Source organism: Sciurus carolinensis, chromosome 1, assembly GCF_902686445.1.
Source record: "Sciurus carolinensis chromosome 1, mSciCar1.2, whole genome shotgun sequence".
Classification (NCBI taxonomy): Eukaryota; Metazoa; Chordata; class Mammalia; order Rodentia; family Sciuridae; genus Sciurus; species Sciurus carolinensis.
In genome coordinates this window covers 36,616,192-36,635,296 of record NC_062213.1, presented here as the reverse complement: position 1 = coordinate 36,635,296, position 19,105 = coordinate 36,616,192, and the positions used below count along the sequence as shown (strand labels likewise).

The window sequence follows — 19,105 nt, the reverse complement described above, 5'->3', positions numbered from 1 at the left end:
ACTATGGATGTCAACTAAGAGCTAAATTTGTGAGCCAAAGATCTGCAAACATCTGGGGGCCCAGAGGCTCATGCTCCAACTTGCTCCACTTGTTCTCAATGCCCAGATGCTGCCACCCATTGTGAGCTACATTTGGACTACAACTGTGAACAGTCATAGAAGTGAATGGAATTAAGACAGAGTGACATTAGGAAGATGAATCGCATGTAGAACGAATTAGAAAAGAAAAAAAAAACACTAGATTTTGCTACCAACTAAGATAATAATTTTAGCAATTGAAATGAAGACCTAAATTAAGAAGTAGAATTTGCCATGAAAAAAGTTACTTCTGTACTTTGCTGGCCTGAAAAAATTGGCTTCTGTGAGTATGTGTGTGAAAATGGAGACATTAAGGTGACCTTGTATTGTGGAGAGTGACATCAAAGCACTAGCTTAATGAAAGATTGACCTGGCAATAATAAATGGAATTGAACATCAGGTAAGATTAGAAGTAGAGAGATAATTAAGTTGTAGCTACACAAGTGTGAAGTAATGAAAATTTTTTCTATACTTTTTTTTATTGGTGCATTATAGTTCCACATAATGGGATCTGTTGCTGCATATTTGCACATGCACAAATGTAACAATATAATTTGACCAATATCACTCCCCAGAATTTCACCCCTCCCTCCCCACCTCCCTCTCTTTGGTCCCTGCCCTCTATTGATCTCCCTTTGATTTTCATGAGGTCCAACCCACCTTTCTTTTCCATTTTCATCTCTTGTATTTGAAAGAAAATAAATAACCCTTGACTTTCAGAGTTTAACTCATTTCACTTAATATAATGATCTCTAGTTTCATCCATTTTCCTTGAAATGACATAGTTTCATATTTCTTTATGGCTGAATAAAACTCCATTGTGTATATATAACACACTCTTTATCCTTTCATCTGTTGATGGACATCTAGGATGGTTCCATAGTTTGACCAGTGTGAATTGTGCTGCTATAAACATGTAAAGTGATGACAATTTGAAATGCAGTTCAGCAGGAGGCATTCCTTATCAATATTCCACTGCCTTTTACAAACTATCACCCAGTTTCTTTTGCCTTAGTTTCTGGTCTTCTATTATGAAGAGGTGCCTGAGCATGCCCGGACAAGATTGCCCAGCAATGGCAAGGAAGTGGGGGAGGGGCACAGACACATTTACACAGAGAATGTAAATTAGTGTAAGCACTATGAAAATCAGTATGGAGATTCCTCAAAAGACTAGGAATGGAACTGAAATAGGAAATTTAGTAATACAGAAAAAGAAAAAAATACTGAATCTCAAAAGAGAAGGGCCCATGAACCTTTGGAATGCAGGAAATACCTAGGAACCTCCAGAATACAAAGTAAAAAACCCAGACCACACCCTTGGCCCACACACCCTTGACCCCATGAACTTAAATGCAAAGAGTAACATGAAGGCAATATACAAGTGCTAGAAAAACTGGCACAAGATTGTGCAACTTGGCCCTGGCTCTACCACTAGTTCAGCTCCTAGCTACTGTCCCTCTATAAATAGCACCACAAACCTAGGGGTTGCTGTCTCCCTCTGGAGATGGCCACATTCTTCCTTGTATTCCTTGCTTTATTCCCAAAGCTTCTCATTTTCAGGACAGCTGGAATTCTCCCTCGAGAGTCTGTTTCTTTCTTTCTTTTTCTTTTAAAAACTTAGTAGTTTTTTATCTTCAGTTTGTTTTAAATTTTTAAATGTTTTAACGACAGTAGAATGTACTTTGATACATCATATATAATGGAGTATAATTTCTCATTCTTCTGGTTATACATGATGTAGAATCTCACCGGTTGTATAGTTATATATGTACATAGGGTAATAATGTCTGATTCATTCTACTACCCTTCCTTTCCCCTTCCCCCCCTCCCCTCCCTTCACTCTCCTCTACCTAATCTACATTAACTCAATTCTTCTCAAACCCCGCCAATTGTGAATTTCATCCATATCAGAGAAAACATTCCGGGAGGATGTGGGGGAAAAGGTATACTCATAAATTGCTGGTGGAACTGCAAATTGGTGCAATCATTATGGAAAGCAGTATGAAGATTTCTCAGAAAACTTGGAATGGAACCACCATTTGACCCAGCTATCCCACTTCTTGGTTTATACCCAAAAGACTTAAAATCAGCATACTATAGTGTTGCAGCCACATCAGTGTTTATAGCAGCTCAATTCACAACAGCTAAACTATGGGACCAATCTAGATGTCCTTCAACAGATGCATGAATAAAATATATATATATATATATATATATATATATATATATATATATATATATAAATGGAATATTACTCAGCCTTAAAAAAGAATGAAATTATGGCATTTGCCAGTAAATGGATGGAGCTGAAGAATATCATGCTAAGCAAAATAAGCCAATCCCAAAAAACCAAAAGTCAAATGTTTTCTCTAATATTTCTTTCTTTATCCCAAAAGACTTCTCTCATTCTCAAGATGGCCTACCCTTGAACATGTATTCCTTCCTAAATAAAATTCTGTGCCTGTACTGATGCGTGTTCAAATTCTTTTCTGTGGCATAGGTCAAGGACCCTGCTTGTCCTGAGTTGAATAGTCCCTTCTCTGGGAATTTCTCAGGACCATTTTCCAGAGATATTTTTCCCCTGGTGACAGAAACACCATAAAACTCAACTACAGCACTTGGTATTTATCTTAAGGAAGTCAGCATATGACAAAGACCATGCACACCCCTGATTATAGCAATGCAATTCACAATAGCCAAGTCATGGAATCAGTCTAAGTGTCTGCTAACAGATGAATGGAGAAAACAAATGTGGTATATATACACAATGGAGTTTTATTCAACTACAAAGAAAAATGAAATTGCATTTCTAGGAAAATGACTGGAACTAGAGAGCATAATGTTAAGCAAAATAAGTCAGACTCAAAGTCAAAGGTCATGTATTTTCTTTCATATGTAGAAGTTAGAAAAAAAGGGGAAAAAATGGATATCTTTAAAATAGAAGAGACCAGGGGGGTCATGGGAGGTAGAAGGGAAGCTCAGTGAGAAGTATCTGGGAATGAAATGGATCAAATTATGTTATATGCATGTATAAATATGTCACAATGAACTGTGGGTACTTAACCACTCAGCTGCATCCCCAGCCCTTTTTATTTTTTATTTTGAGACAGGTTCTCACAAATTTGCTTAAGGTCTCACTAAATTGTTGAAGCTGGTCTTGAACTTGCAATCCTCCTGCCTTAGCCTCCCAAATCGCTGGAACTACAGGCATACATAATAAACATGCCCAGAGGTGTACTAAGATCACCAGAGTGCTTGCTATGAATGCAGACTTAGACTCACCCTAACAGACTTTGATTTACTAGATCTGGAGTGTGGGCCCAGTAATTAACATTTTTTACAAAGTACTCAGGGGACTAATGAAGAAGGCCCATGTGACACTATCGCATCTAGAGAAACAAGGCACTTAAGGCATCTTTGTATCTCAATTTAAAAACCTTTGTACTAAAATACTCAATAAAATTCATTCTAGATATAAAATTCAGCCTCTGTCTTTGTAATAAAAAAGTTAACTTCCAGCTGGGCATGGTATTGTTCCTCTGTAATCCCAGCTAATCAGGGGGCTCTAGCAAGATAATTGCAAATTCAAAAAAAAAAAAAAAATCACACAGCCCAGGTGTTAGGTCAGCATGACTACTGGTGCCATTAGCAAAACACCAAAGTTCTCCCAGGAGTGGAGAATGTATTTGGTTCAAGAGATATTTACAATTTGCTAATTACAAATGTTTGCAAAATCAAAATAAAATAAAATCTCAAACTTGGAATCTACAACTTTGTAAAAGGGCTAAGCTGCGAGTTGAGACTTTCATGTTCCCTCCATATCATTACAAGTCCACACAGAAACAGGTTCAAGTACAATAAGTATTTCTCTAATTTCAAATGGTTTAGAAGTATTTGCAAAAAAAAAAATGACGGATGCAAATTACAGAGCAACAATTTAAACTACCATACAACCCTACAATCTACTAAATCCCAGTTTATTTGCTGTTTTGCATACTTTTATTAGCATAGAAGCAAAGAGGATGAACGAGTTCTTGGGTTTATTAAGTACCTACAACTTTCATGGCTCTTTGCATAAAGCACTTATTTCTCTGTGAGGGAAGTATCACTTCCACTGTTTAAAGAGAAACTGGCACTCCAAAGATATACAGTCTCGGTCTGAGTCAATCTGGCCTCCTCATCTAATTTTTTTTATTGTTATTAAGATTTCCCGTCCCCTTTTCACCGGTCAACTCCACCCCATCCATCTGCGTCAATTCCCAAACGCGTTTTCCAAACCTTTTTAACCACCCGGGGATGCTACGCATTTCTGCAGTACATCCGCCACAGTCCCTTCCTTGCCTCAGTCTCCCGGCCAGGGTTCCAGAACAAGGGAGAGTGAAGACAGAAAAACAAAGGGTTGCGCCTCTCCCAGCCTGAAGCCTCGGAGCGTTGCCCTTGGCTGGCCCCAGAGCAGAGCGGCCGGGCGGGGAAGAAACCCGGCTCCCTTCTCACCCCTCCCGGGGACGACCTCCCGGTCGCTCCGCGAGGGCGCGCCGTGGGCCTGCACCGGGTTTCTAACAGTAATGAATAAAATTCCCCATAGCGGTCCTGCCATTTGCAGGTTGCAGCCGCAACCTGTCATGCAAAGGTTTGGCCTGACTGCCGAACGGAGGATGAAGCTACAGCAGCATTTACCTCATCCTGCTCGGGCCTGGCCGCTTCCGGCCTTTCCGGGTCGCCCATCGCGCAGACTCAGCCAGAGCTGCCGGAGCGCGGCAGGCCAGCACCCAACTAGGACAGGCTACAGCTGGCCCGCGGGTCGGCCGAACCCGCCCCTCTACGCTGACTCGGGACTCTGAGCGGAGCCGTCTACGTCGGCCGACCCCGCCTCACTCCACAGAGCCGGGCCCGCCCCTGCGTCGGGGCCCGCCCCCATCCCTTGCCAGCCCCGCCTCCCCGCCTCAGGGAGCCGCCTACGTCGGTCGACCCCGCCTCACTCCACAGAGCCGGGCCCGCCCCTGCGTCGGGGCCCGCCCCCATCCCTTGCCAGCCCCGCCTCCCCGCCTCAGGGAGCCGCCTACGTCGGTCGACCCCGCCTCACTCCACAGAGCCGGGCCCGCCCCCTGCGTCGGGGCCCGCCCCCACACCCCGGCCGGCGAGCCAGCCCCGCCCCACTCCACTGAGCTGGCCCCGCCCCTCCGCCTGCAGCCTGAGGGCTTCTCCACGGCATCGGTCTGTTCTGTAGGTCCCGTCCGGCTCTGAGGGTCACCCACTGCTTAGGTCGGCTTCCACCCCGCCTCGGGGCTCCACCCGCCATCTCTGGCCTCATCTCACTACACTGGCCTCACCTCCCACCTGCCCACTGAAGGACTCAAAGTGCGCCGCTGGACCACGCCCACTTCTCCGGGCCACGCCCCCTCTTGCCCGGCTCCCCAATCCTCTGCCGGCTGCTAGCCGCACTCGGCCCGCCCCCAGTCTCCTCACCTGGTGTATGCCCAGCATGCCAGGTCGAGAGTCCACAGCTAGTCCTCGTGGTACCCAGGAACTCGGTAGGTTGCGCTGACTGGGCCAGTCCTGAGAGACCGCCCGGTGGCTGCAGGGCGGCGCACCGTGGGAGGCGTAAAGAACGCGCTGGTTGGTGGGAGTCTGTGGGGCGGGGGGCGCGTTAAAAAGTTAATGTGAAAAAAGTTGACTTTGTTTTGCATTTCAGCGACCGTAAAGAGGAAGTGGTTGCGGAGGAAGTATGTGTGAACTCGGCTTGAGAACAAGGAGAGGAAAAAACTACTAAATCAGGGCAGTATTTTGAAACCTCTTTGAAATCCTTTCAACTATTAATAATATTGAGCTTTCAGAAAATGCCAGGACCTGTACCAGGCATCTTATTGCAAATTCCCTTTTTTAATGGTCAGAACATGTCTGCCAGGTAGATATTGCAACTTCCCTCCCATCACAGAGGGAGAAACTGAGCCTTAGGATAAATAACTAAGACTAATCCAGCTAAAAAGCAGTAGACTCCAGAGTCTCCCTACTACTTGCCCTTTTCAAAGCCAACATAATAAGGGGTGGAGAGGGCAGCACTTCCGTGTATTATAAGGACAATAGACAGTGGCTACTGACCGTGACAGCAATTTGGTTGAGTTACCAATCATTGCTCTCACTTATCTAAAGATAACTACAACAGAAAGAAAAAATAGTTTGGTCTTACATAAATAAGGTGAAAGAGATTTAAGTAGATTGAAGCTGAAATGTGTGCACCTGTTTTGTGAATAGCTAGCTATCTGAAGTAAGCACAAGGCCCTGGGTTCGATCCCCAGCACAAAATAAATAAATAAATAAATAAATAAAGCCTAGCTTAGAATGGGGGAAGAAAACCTTTCTTAAAAGCAACCAGTCGAGATTAAATGTTGGGTGAAATTTTTTATGTATATTAACTTTAAATAATAATCACATCAATTCTATTAGAAAATGGAGATGTAGGCCCCATGGCAAATAAATTAAAAGGAAAGATTCATTCATTTAATTAAGGTTATCAAATAATGTCTCCTATGTGCCAAGCATCATGTTAGGTTATTGAAAATACAAAAATGAATAAAATCAGTGAAAACATGAATCAAGAAACCATATCATTCTGGGCATGAATTCTAGTTCCCTTATTTATTAGCTTTTTCCTTGGGCAAGTTACTTAACCTCTTTGAGACTCAGTTTCCTCATCTATAGGCTAAGAATAATAATTTCTTCCTTGTAAGGTTGCTGTGTGAATTTAATGATATCTCGCTACTAGTTAGGCCATCCAAGAGATCAAGGAACAGAAAGACTCAAATTAAGATGTTGAGTCACAGTTCATTAGTTTTTTTGTTTGTTTGTTTGTTTTGGTACTGGGGATTTAACTCATGGGTGCTCAAACACTGAACCACATTCCCAACCTGTTTTATTTTTGAGACAGGGTCTTGCTAATTTGCCTTGGGCCTTGCTGATTTTCTGAGCCTGGCTTTGAATTTATGATTCAGGCTACCAAGCTGCTGGGATTACAGTCGTGAACCATGCACCTGGCTGGAAATTAGGATTTTTAGAATAATTTATCCCTACTTAAAGACAAATTGCCTTACATTTTAACAGCTACATACAAAAAAATCATAAAATTGTTCCTGAGCATGGTGGTCCACACCTGTAATCCCAGCTACTCAGGAAACTGAGGCAAGAGGATCGCCATCCTAAGCAACTTAGCAACACCCAGTCTCAAAATAAATAAATAAATAAATAAATAAAAGTTTTAAACGAGCTAGGGATATAGCTCAGTGGTAGAGTGTCCCTATGTTCAATCCCCAGTACATAAAAACAAAACAAAACAAAAAAACTTGCTTTTGCAATGATAAACAACAAAAACCCTCCAGATAAGATATGCAAGGACTTTTGTTGTGTGTGTGTGTGTGTATGTGAAAATAGAGCAAAATGATCTGGAATATAAAGAGTTAAATGAATATGACACTCACTAACAGAGAAAGGTATTTTAACAGAGTCAATATTTTTCCCCATTCTATCTTCATTTGATGTTCATTCAAATATATCATTACTTTTACTTTTTTTTTATTGTAAACAAATGGGATACATGTTGTTTCTCTGTACATGGCGTAAAGGCATACCATTTGTGTAATCATAAATTTACATAGGGTAATGTTGTTTGATTCATTCTGTTATTTTTTCCCTCCCCCCAACCCTCCCACCCCTCTTTTCCCACTATACAGTCCTTCCTTCCTCCATTCTTGCCCCCCTCCCTAACCCTAACTCTAACCCTAACACTAACCCCTCCCACCCCCTATTATGTGTCATCATCCACTTATTAGCAATATCATTTGTCCTTTGGTTTTTTGAGATTGGCTTATCTCAGCATGATATTCTCCAATTTCATCCATTTCCCTGCAAATGCCATAATTTTATCATTCTTTATGGCTGAGTAATATTCCATTGTATATATATACCACATTTTCTTTATCCATTCATCCATTGAAGGACATCTAGGTTGGTTCCACAATCTGGCTATTGTGAACTGAGCAGCTATGAACATTGATGTGGCTGTATCTCTGTAATATGCTAATTTTAAGTCCTTTGGGTATAGGCCAAGGAGTGGGATAGCTGGGTCAAATGGTGGTTCCATTCCAAGTTTTCTAAGGAGTCTCCACACTGCTTTCCACAGTGGCTGCACTAATTTGCAGCCCCACCAGCAATGTATGAGTGTACCTTTCTCCCCACATCCTCACCAACACCTGTTGTTGCTTGTATTCTTGATAATCGCCATTCTAATTGGGGTGAGATGGAATCTTAGGGTGGTTTTGATTTGCATTTCTCTTATTACTAGAGATGTTGAACATTTTTCCATGTTTGTGGATTGCTTGTAGATCTTCTTCTGTGAAGTGTCTATTCATTTCCTTAGCCCATTTGTCGATTGGAATATTTGCATTCTTGGTGTAGAGTTTTTTGAGTTCTTTATAGATTCTGGAGATTAGTGCTCTATCTGAAGTCTGATTGGCAAAGATTTTCTCCCACTCTGTAGGCTCTTTCTTCGCATTGCTGATAGTTTCCTTTGCTGAGAGAAAGCTTTTTAGTTTGAATCTATCCCACTTATCAATTCTTGCTTTTATTTCTTGTGCTATGGGAGTCCTGTTGAGGAAGTCTGGTCCTAAGCCGACATGTTGAAGCTCTGGACCTACTTTTTCTTCTATAAGATGCAAGTTCTCTGATCTGATTCCGAGGTCCTTAATCCATTTTGAGTTTAGTTTCGTGCACGGTGAGAGATATGGGTTTAGTTTCATTCTGTTGCATATGGATTTCCAATTCTCCCAGCACCATTTGTTGAAGAGGCTATCTTTTCTCCATTGCATATTTTTGGCCCCTTTGTCTAGTATGAGAAAATTGTATTTATTTGGGTTTGTGTCCGTGTCCTCTATTCTGTACCATTGATGCACCTTTCTATTTTGGTACCAATACCATGCCGTTTTTGTTACTATTGCTTTGTAGTAGAGTTGAAGATCTGGTATTCCGATACCCGCTGCTTCACTCTTTCTGCCTAGGATTGCTTTAGCTATTCTGGGTTTCTTATTCTTCCAGATGAATTTCATAATTTCTTGCTCTATTTCTGTAAGGTACATCATTGGGATTTTAATTGGAATTGCATTGAATCTGTATAGCACTTTTGGTAGTATGGCCATTTTGACAATGTTAATTCTTCCTATCCAAGAACATGGGAGATCTTTCCATCTTCTGAGGTTTTCTTTAATTTCTTTCTTTAGTGTTCTGTAGTTCTCACTGTAGAGGTCTTTCACCTATTTTGTGAGATTGATTCCCAAGTATTTTATTTTTTTCGAAGCTATTGTGAATGGGGTAGTTTTCCTAATTTCTCTTTCTGAAGATTCATCGCTTATGTATAGAAATGCCTTAGATTTATGTGCATTGATCTTATATCCCGCTACTTTACTGAATTCACTTATGAGATCTAACAGTTTTCTGGTGGAATTTCCTGGTTCCTCTAAGTATACCATCATATCATCAGCAAATAGGGATAGTTTGAGTTCTTCTTTTCCTATTCGTATCCCTTTTATTTCTTTGGTCTGTCTAATTGCTCTGGCTAGAGTTTCAAGGACGATATTGAATAGAAGTGGTGAAAGAGGGCATCCCTGCCTTGTTCCAGTTTTTAGAGGGAATGCTTTCAGTTTTTCACCATTTAGAATAATATTAGCCATGGGCTTAGCGTAGATGGCCTTTACAATGTTAAGGAATGTTCCCACTATACCTATTTTTTCTAGTGTTTTGAGCATGAAGGGATGCTGTATGTTATCAAATGCTTTTTCTGCATCTATCGAAATAATCATGTGATTCTTGACTTTAAGTCTATTGATATGGTGAATTACATTTATTGATTTCCTGATGTTGAACCAACCTTGCATCCCTGGGATGAAACCCACTTGATCATGGTGCACTATCTTTTTAATATGTTTTTGTATGCGATTTGCTAAAATTTTGATGAGAATTTTTGCATCGATGTTCATTAAGGATATTAGTCTGAAATTTTCTTTCCTCGATGTGTCTCTGTCTGGTTTAGGTATCAGGGTAATATTGGCTTCATAGAATGAGTTTGGGAGGGTTCCCTCCTCTTCTATTTTATGGAATACTTTGAAAAGTATTGGAATGAGCTCTTCTTTAAAAGTTTTGTAGAACTCGGTTGAGAACCCATCTGGTCCTGGACTTTTCTTTGTTGGTAGGCTTTTGATGACTTCTTCTATTTCATTACTTGAAATTGGTCTATTTAAATTGTGTATGTCCTCCTCGTTCAGTTTAGGCAATTCATATGTCTCTAGAAACCTGTTGATGTCTTCGAAATTTTCTATTTTGTTGGAGTATAGATTTTCAAAATAGCTTCTAATTATGTTTTGTATTTCAGTTGTGTCTGTTGTGATATTTCCTTGTTCATTCCGAATTTTAGTGATTTGGGTTTTCTCTCGTCTTCTCTTTGTTAGTGTGGCTAAAGGTTTATCAATTTTGTTTATTTTTTCGAAGAACCAACTATTTATTTTGTCAATTTTTTGTATTGTTTCTTTTGTTTCAATTTCGTTGATTTCAGCTCTGAGTTTGACTATTTCCTATCTTCTACTACTTTTGGTGTTGGTCTGTTCTTCTTTTTCTAGGGCTTTGAGTTGTAGTGTTAGGTCGTTTATTTGTTGAGTTTTACTTCATTTATTAAATGCGCTCCATGAAATAAATCTTCCTCTAAGTACTGCTTTCATAGTGTCCCAAAGATTTTGATATGATGTTTCTTTGTTCTCATTTACCTCTAAGAATTTTTTAATTTCCTTCCTAATATCTTCTGTTATCCATTCATCATATAATAGCATATTGTTTAATCTCCAGGTGTTGGAGTAGTTTCTGTTTTTTACTCTTTCATTTATTTCTAACTTCAATCCATTATGATCTGATAGAATACAAGGTAGTGTATCTTCTTGTATTTGCTAACATTAGCTTTGTGGCATAATATATGGTCTATTTTAGAGAAGGATCCATGTGCTGCTGAGAAGAAAGTGTATTCGCTCTTGGTTGGATGGTATATTCTATAAATGTCTGTTAAGTCTAAATTATTGATTGTGTTTTGAGATCTATGGTTTCTTTGTTCAATTTTTGTTTGGAAGATCTGTCCAGTGGTGAGAGAGGCGTGTTAAAATCACCTAGTATTATTGTGTTATGGTCTATTTGGTTTCTAAAATTGAGAAGGATTTGTTTGACATACATGGGGCATAGATGTTTATGATTGTTATATCTTGCTGATTTATGCTTCCCTTAAGCAGTATGAAATGTCCTTCTTTATCCCTTCTGACTAACTTTGGCTTGAAGTCCACATTATCTGAAATGAGGATGGATACCCCAGCTTTTTTGCTGAATCCATGTGCATGGTATGTTTTTCCCCATCCTTTCACCTTTAGTCTATGGGTATCTCTTTCTGTGAGGTGAGTCTCTTGCAGGCAACATATTGTTGGATCTTTCTTTTTAATCCAATCTGCCAGTCTATGTCTTTTGATTGATGAATTCAGGCCATTAACATTCAGGGTTATTATTGAGATATGATTTGTATTCCCGGTCATTTGGTTCATCTTTTAAATTTTATTTATTTATTTATTTTTTTGACATAACTTGGTTCCTCCTTTATTTGACAGTTCCTTTAGGATAATTCCTCCCTTTGCTGATTTGCTTCTTTGTTTTTTATCTCTTCCTCATGGAATATTTTGCTGAGAATGTTCTGTAATGCTGGCTTTCTTTTTGTAAATTCTTTTAGCTTTTGTTTATCATGGAATGATTTTATTTCATCGTCAAATTTGAAAGTAAGTTTTGCTAGGTATAAGATTCTTGGTTGGCATCCATTTTCTTTCAGAGCTTGAAAAATGTTGTTCCAGGCCCTTCTAGCTTTTAGGGTCTGGATTGAAAAATCTGCTGATATCCTTTTTGGTTTCCCCCTGAATGTAATTTGGTTCTTTTCTCTCACAGCCTTTAAAATTCTGTCTTTATTTTGTATGTTCGGTATTTTCATTATAATGTGCCTTGGTGTGGGTCTGTTGTAATTTTGTGTATTTGGAGTCCTATAAGCCTCTTGAACTTGATTTTCCATTTCATTCTTCAGATTTGGGAAATTTTCTGATATTATTTCATTGAATAGATTGTTCATTCCTTTGGTTTGTTTCTCTAAGCCTTCCTCAATCCCAATAATTCTCAAATTTGGCCTTTTCATGATATCCCATAGTTCTTGGAGATTCTATTCATGATTTCTTACCATCTTCTCTGTTTGTTTAACTTTGTTTCCAAGGTTAAATATTTTGTCTTCAATATCTGAGGTTCTGTCTTCCAGGTGTTCTATCCTATTGTTTATGCTTTCAATGGAGTTCTTAATTTGGTTTATTGTTTCCTTCCTTTCAAGGATTTCTGTTTGGTTTTTTTTCAATATCTCTAACTCTTTATTGAAATGATCTTTTGCTTCCTGTATTTGCTCTTTTAACTGTCGATTGGTGCTATCATTCATTGCCTGCATTTGCTCTTTCATCTCATTCAATGCCTGCATTTGCTCTTTCATCTCATCGTTTGCTTCCCTGATCATTTTAATTATGTACATTCTGAACTCCCTTTCTGTCATTTCTTCTGCCATGCTGTCGTTGGATTTTATTGATGTAACATCTAGATTTGTTTGGGGCATTTTCTTCCCTTGTTTTCTCATATTGTTCAGGAATCAGTGTGTCCTTAAGATATTGCAGATTTCCTCTATTGACTTATAATGTCCCTAAAGATTTCTAGTATATCCCCTCTTATTCTTCAGTAGCCTGAAGTCTTGGAGGAAGTTGATAATGCGGTGCTCCACAAGGAAGCTGCCTCTCTAGGGTTGGTGACCCTCAGGTGGAGTATATTCCCTGATAGTGGGCAGAGGTGCCTCCACGTGTTGACCAATGGTCATCCAAAGGGGAACCAGGCTGCGGGCTGAGGCAAGGCCTGTTTGTGCCTGTGTCTCTGGTTTTACCGTCCTTGTGGGAAAACCTCACCCGGTGGGGAAGACTCACCCGGTGGGGAGGTCTTGCTGGTCAGTTCCCCTCCTAGAGGTTCCCCTCAATCTACAACTACCACCTGGGCTGGGCTGCCTTCCTCTGCAACGTTCCCAGGGGCCCGGACCTACCTCCTGAGCCTGGGAGCCTCACCCTTCACAGGCGAGTCTCCTTAGGCTGCCTCTCCCAGAGAATCTGCCCGCAGTCCTGGAAACTTCGCTCCGCCCCTAGGCATGTCTAGGTGCGGCTCTTCCAGCAAGAAGCCACCTAGCTCCTGGGACCCTGCTCTGCACCTAATCGCCTGGCTATGCGGCCCCTCCTCTGAGCCGCCACCTGGAGCCCCGTACAATAGCTCCGAGACCCAGAGACCCGCCACACACCTCTTCCTCCGGACAGCGCCCCGGTTTCCGACGCAGTCACTAGGAGTCCAAGCAACTCACTTCGCGTCTCCTCCTCCCACCAACCGCCCGTAGCCCTAGGCAGTCACTCCAAGTCCAAGTGACCCGCCCTGTTCCTTCTCCTCCTCGGGGTAGCTCCCCGGGTGTTCAGGAGCGGTCGCTCGGAGACCAAGCGACCCACCGCACTCCTCCTCCAGGCAGGCCACCGGTGTTCAGGAGCGGTCGCTTTGAGTCCAAACAACTCACCACTCGCCTCCTCCTCTGGCAACCGCCTGTGGCTCTGATGCAGTCACTCCTAGACCCACTGTGCTTCTCCTCTTACTCCGGGCAGCCCCCCGGTGTTCAGAAACGATCGCTCTGAGTCTAAACAGCTCGCCACGCAGCTCCTCCTCAGGCAGCCGCCCGGAGCCCCAGTGGTTGCTCCAAGTCCAAGCGCTGTGCTGAGCCACCTCCTCTATGATGATCCCAGTGGTCTGTGTTTACCGCTCCAGCGGGGGGAGGGGTGTCTCGCCGAGCAACTCTACTTCACAAAGTTCCCTGCGTTCTGGGGCTACTGCCCCATCCGGGACACCTCCCCAATGGGAGAGACTCACCCGGCGGCTTTTAGTTGGTCCCAAGTCTCTCACCATCTCCTCTTTTGAATCCTGCGTCCTGGAGCAACATGAAATGCAGCCGCCCTCTAGTCCGCCATCTTGAAAACCCTACTTTTACTTTTTAAAAAAGTAATTTTAGTTGGAGATGGACACAATACCTTTTTTCTATTTATTTATTTTTATGTGGTGCTGAGGATTAAACCAATGCCTCACACATGGTAGGCAAGTGCTCTACCACTGAGCCACAACCCCTGCCCCCATTACTTTTTAAAAGAAAAAATAAATGATAAGTGTTGGAGGGGATATATAAATTGAACTCAACTTAAACATTATACAATGCATACATGTATCAAAACATCACACAAAGCTGGGCACTGTGGTGCACACCTATGATCCCAGCAGCTTGGGAGGCTGAGGCAGGAGGATCTCAAGTTCAAAGCCAGCCTCAGCAAAAGTGAGGCACTAAGCAAGTCAGTGAGACTGTCTCTAAATAAAATACAAAATAGGACTGGGGAGGTGGCTCAGTGGTTGTGTGCCCCCGAGTTCAATCCCCAGTACCAAAACACAAAATAAAAAAAAATAGCACCCAAGACCCCATTAATATATGTATATATGTATATATATATATATATATATATATATATATGTATAAACTGATACAGAAAACATGAATATATATATAATGTTCATGTTTTATGTATCAGTTTAAAAATCAAAAAAATTTTTAATTTGTTTTAATTAGTTATACATGACAGTAGAATGCACTTGATACATCATATATAATGGAGTATAATATCTCATTCTTCAGGTTGTACATGATGTAGAATCCCACTAGTCATATAGTTATATATGTACAAAGGGTAATAATGTTTGATTCATTCTACTCTCCTTCCTACCCTCATATCCCCTCTTCTCCCTTCATTCCCCTCTACCTAATCCCTTCTTTATTGTGAATTAGTATCTGCATATCAGAGAAAACATTCAGCCTTTGGTTTTTTGGAATCGGCTTATTTTGCTTAGCATGATATTCTCCAGCTCTGTCCATTTACCCGCAAATACCATAATTTCATTTTTCTTTAAGGCTGAGTAATATTCCATATATATCACATTTTTTAATCCATTTATCTGTTGAAGGGCATTTAGGTTGGTTCCATAGTTTAGCTTTTGTAAATTGAGCTGCTTTAAACACTGATGTGGCTGCAACATTGTAATATGCTGATTTTAAGTCCTTTGGGTATAAACCAAGGAGTGGGATAGCTGGATCTAATGGTGGTTTCATTCCAAGTTTTCTGAGGAATCTCCACACTGTTTTCCAGAGTGGTTGCACCAACTTGCAGTCCTACCAGCAGTGTATGAGTGTACCTTTCCCCCCACATCTTTGCCACCATTTATTGTTATTTGTATTCTTCATAATTACCATTCTGACTGGGGTGAGATGGAATCTCAGTGTCGTTTTAATTTGCATTTCTCTAATTACTAAAGATGTTGAACATTTTTTCATCTATTTGTTGATATATTTCTTCTGTGATGTGTCTGTTCAGTTCCTTAGCTTGTTTATTGATTGGGTTGTTTTTTTTTTTTTAATCAAAGACATTTTTAAAATGAAGAAAAAAGAAAAAAGTAATATGCTTGTGCACACATACCAGTTTCTTTATGTACATTAAAGATTTGGGAAAGGGAAAATGAAAGAATAGAGAAAACTATATCATTAGTAGTCAAAATATAATAGAACTAAATTGTAGTAGAATCTAATTGAGAATGTATTCTTGGTCTGCATGAATATAGTTCTGGAATAAAACAGGAGATTCCCTTTTTTTTTTTTTTTTTTTTTTGGTGCTGGGGATCGAACCCAGGGCCTTGTGCTTGCAAGGCAAGCACTCTACCGACTGAGCTATCTCCCCAGCCCCAGGAGATTCCCTTTTTAATAGGCACTTCCTGTCTGCTACAGGAACACATCAATTTTATCTTCAGTCTCCATTTTTTTTTATGTTTTCTTTTTTTCTTTGTGATTTTTTAAAATTTATTTTTATTGTAAACAAATGGGATACATTTTGTTTCTGTTTGTACCGGTCTCCATTTTTAATTGTGCAGGTGTGTCTGTTTCATTGTCCATCACTCTAATCTGGTCATTCTTCATTGACAAACCTTGTCATTCACAATAGGCTTTCACTAGCTTACTAAGCAGCATGTGCCTCTTAAAAACTGCACCACAGAACTCTACAGCTCCACCACCTTCAAATTAGTATGATCATAGTTCTCAGTCTTGACTCCTTCCTTGGGTTTTTTGTCAGCTATGACCAGTACCAGAGTCTCTTCAGCTGCTGCTTCACAAAAGAGGTGCAAGGTCAACATCTAATAAGAATATAAGCAGTACCCTATTAAGTCAATTTAAAACACAGTAAGGGGAAAGAGATGGAGCAGGCTAAGGGACTGGTGAGGAATGGAAGGATCATAGTGTCTGAATCTTTTTTTTTTTTTTTTCAAAGTGTCTGAATCTTGGTGTTACTGTTCATGTTCTATCTTTAATAACTCAGACTTTGTTACTGCTGGTATAATTGTAAGGACCAGAGTTGAGGACAAACAAGAGCATTCAGCAGATAGAAGGTGATGCCAACACATTCTTGCTCTTGTGGAGAGTATTCCTGGTCACAGCTTGCCATAAATTAGCCTGGTAAACAGCTATGGATTGTATCCATTTCCTAGGCAGAGCTCATATGGGACAGATGGAATTCACCAGTGATTGGTTGATTTAGGGGTAGTATTTGTCAATCTAGAAGTGACACGATCTTTACCTTATGAATATTTAAGGTGCTGGGTTAGTTCAGCAGTAGAATGCTTGCCAAGTATGTGTGAGGCCCCTCGGTTTGATCCCCAGCCCCTAGTTTAAAAAAAAAAAAGATTTGGTCCTTCTAGCCCATTTTGTCTATTAATGGCACTCTAAATTGTCCCATTTTTATTATCTGCATTCAACACAGACATGTTGCACTTATTCTGTCTTTAACATGCTTCAAAGATTAATAACTTATTTACTATCTGCAGTTAATACATTTGATGAATCTCAGTATGTTTCACAAGCTATTAGCTCCCGTATTTACTGTGCTAGTTTTCCACTGCTATGATAAAATACCTGAGAGAAACAACTTAAAGGAGGAAAGGTTTATTTTGACTCATGGTTTCAGAGGTTTCAGTTGACTCCATTGTTTTTGGACCAGTGGCGAGGAAGAACATTGTGGCAGAGAATATGTGGTAGAGCAAAGGGAGAGGAGGAGGAGTCAGAGGTCCCAGTGACCTAACTTCCTTCCACTAGATCCCATCTCCTAAAGATTCCACCACTTCCCAGTAGTGCCACAGGCTGTCAACCAAGTCTTTAGCGTGTGCACCTTTGGGGGACATTTAAGATCCAAACCATAACATATTTCTTTCAATTCCTAGAGCAGTATTGAATATTCATAAATAATACATCAAAAACACATTACAATGCTTATAATAGTGTAGACAGTATATGTTTCCCCCAGATGTTTAAAGTTATTGTGAGAACAAATACAAAAATTAAATGTGTAACCAAAAGATCTCTGGGAATAAGAGGATCCTACATCTTTATATAGTCTTTATGGCATGTAGTATTTTCCAAAAAGGATCACAGCCATATTTAGACCCACAAGTTATTCCAGAACTTTGATACACATTCCTTTGAAAAGGTGGACTCTAATACCCTTCTCTTTGAATATGGATTGTCATTAGTGACTAGCTTCTATTAAATAGAATATGTGACTTTCAAGTCCAATTCATAAAAGTCCTGACACAAAATAACAGCTCTGCTTTAAAGGAAAATAAGGTAGTTTATTCTGAGCCAGAAATGAGTGACCTTGGCCCAGGAGTTGTCCTGAAAGAATGTTCCAAAGAAAAAGAAGCTGTAAGAACTTTAAGAGACAGAGAACCAAGGCAGTCATGAATCAGTGAATCCAGTGGTGAGGCACTACATAGAGAAGGTGGGAAAAGTCTGGTCATTGGACTGAGATGGTACCTTTCTGCATTTGTAGAAGATTTGTTAAGTCACGGGTATATCCTGTGAAGCTATGGATAAACAGGTCAAACATACAAGAATGTTCGATCAGATACAAAAAGTCAGGAGTAATATCTTGATTTTTTTAAAGGCCCCAAGTAGCCCCTGCCTCATAAACCTCCCAGTGCTTGCTCATCATCTTGTTTCCTCCTGAGGTGTCCCTCTGGTACTTGCTAAAGAGTTCTATTGTAATGAGCTTCTTTGGAAATGCTTAATTTCACAAAGTGCAATAGACAACTTTTGCTTGGTTCTCTCTCTCTTTGGGGAAGTTTGCCCTTTTAACCTAGATACCATACTAGAGGAAACCAAAACCTATCCCAGAGAGAATGACCACATAGAGAAGCCCGGGTGGAGGCAACTGAAGCACTCAACCAACTTCAGCATCAACTTCCTGTTGTGCAAATGAATAAACCTTCAGAGGATTCCAACTCTTAGCCATCACATTTTCCAGTTGAAAGCCCAGACATCATGGAGTAGAAAAAGGTCATCCTGTTATTTTTCCAGATTCCTAACCCACAGATTTCATAGCATAATAAATAGTTATATGAAGGCACCAAGTTTGGAGATGATTTGTTATGCAGCCATAGTAACTGGGGCCAGCTTCCATTCTACTTATAGACAACTGTATGCTGATTACTCAAGAAGACAGTCTAGCCTGTGGTACAGAATATATATAATTTCAGGCTTCTGCTGGCTTATTGTGTACCATTCAATGGGTAAATCCTCATTTTTCAAACTCAATGTCTCAATCCCTTTTAAAGGAAAAAATCTTCATAGCCACTTTGATATTGACTTAAACTATATACATTCACATATATGTATATAAAAATATATACACACTTAAATATGTGCAAACATAGCATCAGTTATAAAATCCCTATTTTTAGAATTTTATACAAGTAAAAAATAAAAATAAATGTATAAATT

The 19,105-nt window shown here is 40.3% G+C and overlaps 1 protein-coding gene across 3 annotated transcripts in view; it reads right to left on the bottom strand.

The window, feature by feature from the left end:
- Rrm2b (ribonucleotide reductase regulatory TP53 inducible subunit M2B) overlaps positions 1-4,914 on the bottom strand; it is a 34,688-nt gene extending 29,774 nt beyond the window's left edge. Inside the window, exon 1 of one of the 3 annotated variants that reach the window (XM_047525448.1) lies at positions 4,756-4,914. In XM_047525448.1, coding sequence (XP_047381404.1) covers positions 4,756-4,803 — 48 coding nt within the window. In that variant the 5' untranslated portion in view covers positions 4,804-4,914. The remainder of the gene's footprint in view (positions 1-4,755) is intronic. The other 2 variants (XM_047525464.1, XM_047525455.1) reach the window with 2 other exon arrangements.
- Positions 4,915-19,105: the final 14,191 nt, after the last annotated feature.